The sequence below is a fragment of the Rhinatrema bivittatum genome, chromosome 6 (genome assembly GCF_901001135.1).
Source record: "Rhinatrema bivittatum chromosome 6, aRhiBiv1.1, whole genome shotgun sequence".
NCBI lineage: Eukaryota > Metazoa > Chordata > Amphibia > Gymnophiona > Rhinatrematidae > Rhinatrema > Rhinatrema bivittatum.
The window spans coordinates 285,116,502-285,126,809 of NC_042620.1; the positions used below are offsets into that span (position 1 = coordinate 285,116,502).

The window sequence follows — 10,308 nt, forward strand, 5'->3', positions numbered from 1 at the left end:
TGAAGTTAGCACTCATCAGTGCGGCTATTGCTTGCCCTATACAAGGACTATATTCTGGGGATTTAAGAAACTGTAAATGCAAAAGGGTCTAGAAGACCTATCTTTCCCCTGCTCAGGGAATCCTGGAGGTTAACATGATTTAACATTAAGATGAAGTGTACTACTAGAAAACTGTATTCATGATATGGCCTCTGAAACCACTGTCGGGGAATAAGCAGCCCCAGGAGTTAAAAATATAAAAAGTGAGGTTGCCTTTGTTTTTGAAAGTGAGAGAGATTCAGGGATGTAGCGATGAGGTGAAAGAAAAAAAAAAGTAGTTTCTCTTTGCTGCTGTCCTATTCTATTCTGGCAGCAGGAACAAACATAGCCTTTTGTAGTGTTTTGTTTTGTTTTTTTGCAAGAAAATTACAGTATTTTTAGATAAATTTTATTTTCTTTATTTTTGAGTTAGCCTCACAGAACTAGAATAGTTGCTTACACTGGGGCAGTTTTTAAAAGCCCTGCAGGGGACTTGCGCGCCGGTGCGCCTATGTTGCATAGGCTGCCGGCGCGCGCAAAGCCCTGGGATGCGCATAAGTCCCGGGGAGGGGGGGTGTCGGGGCGGCGCGGCATTCGGAGTGCGTTCCGGGGTGGGGCCATGGGTGTGGTGCCGGCCCGGGGGCGTGGCTGAGGCCTCCGAACCAGCCCCCGGGTCGGGAAATGGCACGCCGGCAGCCCACCAGCGCGTGCAAGTTACGCCTGCCTCTGAGCAGGTGTAGGTTGCACGCACCAGCTGAGTGCCGGCGCGTGAGACCCCGGCACGACTGCTGTGCCGGAGGCGCGAGACCCCGCTCATTTTTTCAAGCCCCGGGACATACTCCCGTCGCCGGGCCTATGCTAAATAGGTTCGGCGCGCGCAGGAGCAGGTTTTTGGGGTTACATGCGTAACCCTTTGAAAATCCGCCCCTATTAGTATTAGACTAATTTAACTGCAGGGAATTTCAGATTTGTTTCAGTTTTATTTAGAGAGGGAATATTATTTCATTTTGTGAGATTTTTGGACATTTTCTTTTTGAGGAAAGTTGATTCTGAAACTACGTGGCATGCTGAATCCCTAGCATCTGCAACTGCTTCATCATCCATCTGGATGGCAAAGAAGTTTATCTAAAGCATTCAACCATCACATGAGATTATACTGAGAATTTATGCTAATATTCTGGCCAGAATTTTGAATTTTGGAACCCCAGTTTTAATTTCCCTTGTAGTGAACTAAGCAAGGTTAATGGTTTTCTGTTATAATTTACAAAAGGTAATTGTTTTTATTTTCCAATGCTAAGAAATTCTTCTTTTACTATAATGTAAGAGTGGCCAACTCCAGTCCTCAAGAGCCACAAAGAGGCCTGGATTTCAGGATATCCATAATGAATATAGGGAGGACAGGTTGCAGCAGAAAGTAAAAACAACATAAAATAAAATAAAATGGTTTGTGAGGAAGTGTAACATTAGATGTAGCAGTACAAGCAGTCCAAATGAAAACATTTCTCATTTAAAGTGCTTTTCTCTTATTTCAGGGCAAAGAGCGCTGCTGTGGACTGCATGAATGTTTTTTGTGCAGGCGCCAAGTTTTTAAATTATGGACAATAGCATTCAGCATGCAAATGTTATTGTCTTCTTTTGAGGGCATATAATACAATGTTTCAGCGCAGCGCAACCTTAAATCATTTCTATCCAGCTGAAGGTTCTCTCTCTTTTGAAGCATATCTGCAAATGGACATGCAATTATTTTTTTTCCTAAGAAAAGGCATATTACAAGTCCATGTGTGCAACAGAATACAATCAGGACTGATCAGCCTGTTTTGAAAAAAAAATGGAATCAGTTGTTACCATAAGTCCTGATGTACTCAAAAGGATAGTTTGTTTGAGTAGAGCAAAACCAAAAGTGGATGTCCGTCCTGGATAAAAAATTGTCAGGTGACAATTCTTTAACAGTTATTTAAATTCCCTAGTTGGACAAAAAATGAAATCAAATGGAGGGCCTTACTACCTTACACTCCTGGACAGCATCTGTAATAGGGACCACGGTGTGAGCTCTGTGCTCTCTGGCCCGGTCACAGACTATGCAGATAGCCTTCTGGTCATCCTCACAGAAGAGCTTCAACTTCTCGCCATGCTTCTCACATTGTGTATCCTGCTGCAGGGTGTAGGAATTGGGGGTCAGTTCCTGAGCAATCTTCACCATGCAGGCTAGCTGCCTGTTGGGGGTGAGCAGCGGCTTGTGGCTCCTCTTCCTACACTGAGGGCAAGTGAAGCTAGAGTCCAAGTTCTGCCAACACAGGCCAATGCAGCCGCGGCAAAAATTGTGCCCACATTTTGTCATAACAGGATCTTTGAAATAATCCAGACAGATAGAACACGTGGCTTCCTCTTGGAGATTTTCCACAGCATTTCCACCAGCCGCGGCTCCTCCAGAAAAGTGACAGAAACAGGAGAAAAGTATTTCAGTTTAGCTTGCCCAAAAAACATTAAAGGAACAAGGAAAAGACTGTTTATAGAACTTTTTGAAACAGTGGCACCCAATGTGTGTGAAATACATACTGTTCTATGTTACTGCTTAATTTCAATATACAGTAAGATTGGATGCTGATGAATGAAAACTAAAAAGTGATTGGCTGATGAGGCTGCAATATGTTGTCATATCTGTGGTGCAAAGGCTAGGAAAAAGCTAAAGTTGCCATCTTAGTTCATCACAGACAGGCTGATTCAGTCTGGTTTTGCCCTGTTGCATGCATGTAGTTCTAATTTCCATAAGAAAAGTAGGACTACATTTTGCATGCATGCAACAGGGCAAAACCAGAACTGAATCTGCATGTTTCAAGTTGACTTGGGTGAGGTGGTAACCCTAATAAATGCACAATATAATGGCACTAAACTTTATGATCAAAGATAGTCAAGAAAAACATTATCAGTTCTCCCTTATATAATCAATATTTTCTAGACTGTATTTCATCTGAACATTTCAGCCTGTTTTAGTAGTGGAGACAGTCTTTGTCCTGGTGTCCCATAATGCACTAGGATAGGCTGTAATGGCCTCCAAGTGGAGTCTTAATACTACAGTTACTGCATAACAACAGCTGTGCAAAGACCTTTTTCAGGACATCCTGACTACTAAAGTTAACATACCTTTAGTGCATGATGAATCTGTATCTGCCATTCCCGTGTTGGCAAGCAGTGTGAGGTAAGAAACCCAACAGTGAGACCACACCCCACTTACCGAAAGCCTGCAGCAATCAAAATATCAAAGTGCAAAGCCAACTCTAACATGTCCAAAAGTAGTGTAACTGAATTAACCAAGTGTCCCAGGAGATAGCAAAAAGGGGACTTAACCTGCTTACAAACTGGCAAAACTCATAAGAAAATATGGGCATCTTTTACACTTTGTGAGTAAGGCGATGAGTCATCAGTGTTGAGCAGGCTGACAGTGCCATTGTGAGCAGATTGCAGACAGCCTTATCAGGGTCAGTGTGTGAGAGCCACGGCAAAGAAAGGTGTCAAAGAAGACAAGAAAACAGAGGTGAGAGTGGAAAAGAAGGCTCTTAAATAGGTAGGACAAGTGCAGGGATAATGATGGCATTAAGCAGCAATGAAGGTGGCTTTGTTCAAAGCTTCCTGTGGGTGAACAAGAATAATTTACATGGACAAAAGGGAAAACAAATGTATCACAAATAGTTAAACTTTAGGAATATCTACGGGATTCTGCTGGGCCTAATGTACCTGGTTGCCCGACATCTTCTGCAAAGCTTTATGTAGGAGCAGTCCTGAGAGTATACACTCTGCTGAGAGACCCATATAATATGTCATTGGAGGGGGAGTTGCTCACATTATACACTCGTCAACATACTGCATTTCAAAAGACCTGACTTCTAAGCCAGCAGCGCTGTAATACTGATTGAAAGTGCATTTTGAAAAGACTAAAAATAAGCCTATGCGTATATAGACGTGTATCTGTGAATATATGCATATTTATATCTCATAACCACATACATACATACTTGTAACACTCTGAAATAGCAACAATCACTGCCACAATTCTGAATCAAATTAAATCAAAACATAGCTGTGCTTATTCATCAGAACCCCCGCAGTTATCATACTGACCAAGCTGAAACTACATATTTTAGCAACTGAGACAGGCATGTATATTTGTGCCCTCTCCCCCACCTGATACCCACTTCTCTCTTCCTTCTTTCCACACTGTGATCCCCAGTCCTTTTTTTTTTTTAATAATTTTTATATACCGACTTTTCATGCAAGCATATCAAATCGGTTTACAGTAGTTAGCAATTAATCATTTAAAATTATTTGCATTTCCAAAGAAGAAAGAAGTAAATACATTATTTCATAATATAATTAACATATCAAACTAAATAGTATGCTAAATAATCAAAATGTAAACACGTAGAGCCTCATTTTCTAAAGTATCGCAGGCCTGCGATACTTTAGGTAATGAGGGGCGGGGGTTGAAGCGGGGGGGGGGGCAGTCCTGCGCTAGCCGGCAGCGATCGCACCGCCGCGGTGCAATCGCTGCCGGTTTCGCACCCAATAGCACCATCATAGAAGGTGTAGCTATTGGAGCGAACTAGGACGTGAAAAGGGCCTTACCTTTTCGTCGTCCGCGGCGTCTAGCCGGAGTTGGCCCCGGTAACGCCCTGACTCCTCCTCTTCTGGGGCCGACTCCGCCCTCATCCTGGTATCGCCTTATCGCGTGCGAGCCACTTGGAAAATGAGGCCCTTAGAGAGGTAGTATAGTTAGGGTAGAGATGGTATAATAAAAATAAAAATATACATTACCTTGGTATTAAATCAGAAGTGTAAGATAATTATGCTAACAGCTCTTGGTAGGCTTGTTTAAAAAGCCAAGTTTTAATCCCCTTTTTAAATAATTTGATGTCAGCTTCTAGTCGTAATTCCTACGGGATGGAGTTCCATAGAAGGGGTCCAGCAATAGAGATAGATCTTTCTCTTACATTATTTAGTGGGCAATTTTGGGGGAAGGAATTGGTAGCATCCCTGTTTCGGTTGATCTGGTGGTTCTTGAGGGGGTGTGGAAGTGAAGTGAAGAGGTTAGCCATTCAATTTTTTCATTGTAGAGGGTTTTGTGTATTAGTGATAAGATTTTATGCTGGGCCCTGTATTTGACCAGCAGCCAATGAAGTTCTTTTAATATTGGGGTGATATGTTCAGATCTTCTAGTACCTGTCAAAGAGTCTAGCTGCAGAGTTCTGCAGAAGTTGCAATGGTCTTGTTATATTTGCGGGAAGGCCTAAGAATAGTGAGTTACAGTAGTCTAATCTGGATAAGACAAGTGCCTGTAAGACAGTTCTAAAGTCTTTAGGGAATAGGAGAGGTTTTAATCTTTTGAGTATGCTTAATTTGAAGTAACCATCGCTTATGATTTTTTTAACGCAGGATTTCATGGAGAATTCGCAATCTATAAGAATCCCTGGATCTCATACTTCTAGGGAGATGGGGTAGTTTTTGGCCACTTCATGAATTTCAAGCTCTTTTGTCTTGCTTAATTTAGGGGATATGTATAGGATTTCAGTTTTTTTAGTATTTAGGGATTTATTTGGGTTAATACCTTTTCAATGGTGGATTGGTATATGTCCCAGAGCTTTAGAGTTTGGTCAATGGACTTTTGGATCAGTATTAAAATTTGAATATCATCAGCATAGATAAAATGTGTTAGACCGAGGCCTGATAGTATTTTGCATATAGGGAGCATATAGATATTAAATAGTGTAGAGGATAGAGAGGATCCTTGGGGCACTCTGAAGCTGAGATCGATAGGATCTGACTCTTTATCAAGAATTTTTACTTTGAAGGTTCTATTTGTTAGGTAAGAGCTAAACCATTTGAGCGCTAAGTCTTTAATGCCTATTTCGTTTAGTCTATCAAGGAGGATATTATGGTTAACTGTATCAAAGGCTGCCGAGATGTTCAGTAAGATCAGGAAGTAAGATTGGCTGTTATCGGTTCCTCTTAAGATGATATCTTGTAGTGAAGTTAAAAGGGTCTCTGTACTAAAATAATTTCTAAACCCGTGTTCTGCTGGGTACAGGGTACTATGTTTTTCCAGATAATCTGTTAGTTGATTGTTAATTACTTTCTCGAGAATTTTTGATATACAAGGTAAATTAGAAATGGGTCTTAGGTTTAAGAGATCATATGAGTTTGCTTGTGATTTTTTTGTGATTGGTTTTACTATTGCTGATTTTAAAGTGAGTGGGACATTAACTTCGGTTATGGACAAGTTAATTATATCGGCAATAGGTTTAGATACTATATTGGTGATTGTTTTTAATAGTTTAGTTGGGATATGGTCAATTGAGTGGGCAGCTGGGTTCATTTTTTAATTATACCTCAAGAGATGAAACTGTGTCAAAGGAGGTTAAATGGTCCTTAGGATTGCTTGGTAGTACAATTTGGTTAGAGTTCACGGGAGCTATGTTTTTTATAATGTTTAAAGTTTTTTCTTTAAAATATTGAGCAGCCGTATCGCAATTAGAAGAGTTGTTTGATGTGGGAGTTTCAATAGGACTGGTCAGGTCTTTTACGTATGAGAATAGAGCTCTAGGGTTATATTGAAATGTATTTATTTTGTTAGAATTCTTTTTTTTTTTTTTTTGCTTCATTGGTGGCTTTGTTGTATTTATGTAATAGAGATTTGTAGTTAGTTAGTGTTTCGGTGGAAGGAGAAGCTCTCCAATGTCTCTCAGCTTTTCTCAGTGTTGTTTTAAATATCCTTAATTCATTTTTGTACCATGGGGTGTTTTTTGTTAATGGAAATATCTTTTTTAATAAGTGGGCAGCAATTATCAGCTACTTTTTTTGTCCTCTTCCCTCTCTCCCTTCCCCCCACCCTTAACCCAGATGGAAGGAGGAGAGCAGCATTCTTCTCTTCCAGGATCTTCATCCACTGCCTGTTCACATTTGTATCTTAGTTATTTTTCCATCCCCAAGAGACTTTGCACCCTGAGCCGCTGCTCCTCTTGCCCACCCCTAATTAAAGCTCTGCACACTGATACATATCAAGCATGAACAACTAAAGAAGACTCAGGGAAAGAGACTGCTAAGAGCAAAGAGCATGAATACAATAGGAAATGCATACCTTTTATTGAAAAAATGTGAAAACAAGAAAAAAAGATGGATTTAGAACAAATAGGAGACCTAAGAATAAAGCCAAATGACAAAGCACCAAGCACAAAGCACCACATTAACAGTTTGAAGAATCCAGCTAGTATTTCTGCTGTAAAACCAAAGACACAGGATCACTGCTTCATCCTTTCCTGCAAATTTTATCCTTGGGGAATGGAGTGCCTCCATATGCAGCCTGACTGAAATCAATTTTTCTTCTAAAGGGAGTTTATTGGAGCAAATTGTGATTCCTAGATCTAATATTGTCCAACATTTACAATAGAGGACACAACTTCAGATTTTTAGGCCCAAGATTTACCTTTTTTTTTTTTTTTTTAAAGTTGCAGTACTACTTATATTTCTCAAAAATAAAATATCCTGTTCTCTCTTTCCTGGTTCTCTTCCATTGGCAAGTTGTGCCGAACACCCAACATGAAGGTAATTTGCTGGTCTATGTCACTTTAGTTAATGTATAGGAGCAATGTGACAGGGCTCAATGTCCCCTTCCTGTTTTTATGAGTTTGCGATGCATCTGCTCAGAAATACTGTTCTAGCTGCTATCTGAAATTAGATAACATCTAAACCAGAGCTTCCAAACATGTCATGGTGACCCCACAGGTTTCCAGGACATCCGGAATAAATATTCATCAGATTAATTTGCATGCACTAAGATCTAGCATATGCAAATTTATTTTATGCACAATCATTGTGGACATTCTAAAAACCACCTGGCTGTGGGATCACCAGTGCAGGTTTGGGAAGCCTTAATCAAAACTGCAGGAGATGCTAATTGTAGCTGCTGCCGAATAGATGGACATGTACAGGATATACTGAAACCAGTTGCTGCTGTATGAGAGATCAGAGCCTGCAAATGGATATGCAGGACATACTGGCTCCAGTAGCTGCCATCTCAAAGAGAATGGTTCGGTCTATATATGCAGAAGATATAGCGACTGTATACTGATGTGATTTTGACTCCATTTTCAAATTCAGAACCACATCAAAGAAGGGCAAAGCTGACTTGGTATTGAGATTACTCCATATTTCTCCATCTATATGAGCAGTGTGATATAGAATAAATGCATTCTTCATACAGCACTAATGTGGTAGTTTTAAATATTGATTGGTTGCACTTCTTTCTCATCCCATATTTTAATTGGTCTTGGGGAAACCACCTGATCTTACGCTACAAGAAATCTTGTTTTTTTTTAAATTTCTCCCAGGACTTTCTAATCCTTATTATCAGGGATGTAACTGCTGGAAATCTGCAAAGGTTAACAGCATTGTAATACTAACTGAAAGTGACACAGCGCTGCAGATCTTGTTGAAGACAGGATACATTTTTTTGTAGATGTTGCAACAGAGCTGCAGGTATCACTGAAGACCTGAAAATATTTCTAAAATACTACAGATGTTACAGGTGTTGCTGGAATCACAAATATGTTGCTGCATAGCTGTAGATGTTACAAATGTTATCAGAATGACAGATATTGCTGCAGATGTTTCTAATGAGCCACAGTTGTTGCTACTGCTATTACATTTCTAGAATGACTGATAGTTACAGATGTTACAGATTTTCCCCGAGAGACTCACATGTTGCTACAGGTATTCCTTGAGATACTGCAGATGTTGCTGGACTGGCTAGCAAGTCTGTAGAAGCAGCAGTGGTTGCTAAAGTCCCAAAGAGGTTACAGGTGCTGCCAGGGTCAAAATCATATATTCCCTGAGCATCTGAGTTGTCAGAGAGTTTATAGATGTTGCTGTAATGGCTAACTGATGCCACTAAAGGTGTTGGTGAAGGTGTTGCAGACGTTTCTGGCATAGCTGACAGGTGTTGCCAGAAACCTGCAGAGTCTGTACGAGAGCGGCATGTGTTACAGATGCTGTTGGAGTCGCAAACAAATGATGCCAGAGAACTACAACGGTCACAGGCAATACAGTTGTTGCTGGAGTGGTTAATAGTTGCTGCAACTGTTGTTTCAGGTATTACAGATGTTTCTGGTATGTCTGACAGATGTTGCTGGGGCTCTTTCTGGAGACCTGCAAAGTTTGCTGAAGAAATGCAAGTGTTACAGGTGCTATTAGTGTCACAATCACATATTCCATGAGACTTCCTGCTGCTAGAGATCTTATATAAAGTCCCGGTGATAGATGTGGATGTTACCGATGTTGCTGGAGTGGATGACATAACTCGTGGCTGTTGCTGGAGATACGCAAAGTTTGCTAGAGGGCTGCAGTTGTTACAGATGGTGCTAGAATCCCCGACACAAGCCCCCGGACAACTATGGATATTGTTAGGCCCAAGATTCACTTTGCTGGTCTCACGTCCAGCAGGTGTTGTTGCTGCAGGTGTCACCGGTATCACTGCAGTGTCAGACATTTTGCTGCAGGCCGGGAAGGCTGCTCACAGATATTCCTAGCGTGGTGGTCAGCTGTTACAGTCCATGCCACGGCGCAGGTGACAGCGCTCATTCAGCTCGCGCTCGCAGCAAGTCTCCGGATTAGCTTGTTCGTGAAAACTCAAAACTGCGCACTTCAGCCGCCACCTACCTGCGACACTACATTGGCCCGTCGCGCTGTCAATCACGGGCTACTTTGTGACGTTTGAGTCCCGCCGCCGGCGATTTACCCTCCCCGTCCCCATTCCCCCTTTCGCGCAAGCCCAGGAAAGGAAAGTCCTTTCTTATTATACAGCAATGACAAACATCTTCGATACTGCAGTGCATAAATCCCGACTGCTGTCCTAGCGATAACGCTATTGGCTTGGAAAATACATATTTAAACGTGATTGGTGAGGGGGTAGAGATTTCTAGATGATGTCATGGGCAGGTTAGGTCTCTCCGTCTTAGGCTTTTATTGATTGGAGGAGCTGGCCGTCCTGAGCTGCATACCTGCAGAATGATTGGTTGCCCTTCAGCTTCCGCCTGTTGATTACGTTTTGTGTGAAACACAGTCACTTACCCAAGCTGGAGCTGGGCTGGTGGTAAAGGGAAACTCAAAGCTGCAAACCTCTGACTAGAGTTCTCTGCAGTAGCTAGCCAGAACTGAATTAGGGGAGGGGGCAAGATTAACATGGGTGGGCAGTAGACATACAGATCTAGGCCCTACTAATTGTACTCTCATCGATAAATAGCG

The 10,308-nt window shown here is 41.5% G+C and overlaps 1 protein-coding gene across 4 annotated transcripts in view; it reads right to left on the bottom strand.

Moving 5' to 3' along the window:
* LOC115094353 (E3 ubiquitin-protein ligase TRIM39-like) overlaps positions 1 to 3,648 on the bottom strand; it is a 90,063-nt gene extending 86,415 nt beyond the window's left edge. For all 4 annotated transcript variants that reach the window (XM_029607321.1, XM_029607320.1, XM_029607324.1 and 1 more), the window contains exons 1-2: positions 3,160 to 3,648; positions 2,024 to 2,442 (exon numbers count right to left, since the gene is read on the bottom strand). In XM_029607321.1, coding sequence (XP_029463181.1) covers positions 2,024 to 2,442; positions 3,160 to 3,190 — 450 coding nt within the window. In that variant the 5' untranslated portion in view covers positions 3,191 to 3,648. The remainder of the gene's footprint in view (positions 1 to 2,023; positions 2,443 to 3,159) is intronic.
* Positions 3,649 to 10,308: the final 6,660 nt, after the last annotated feature.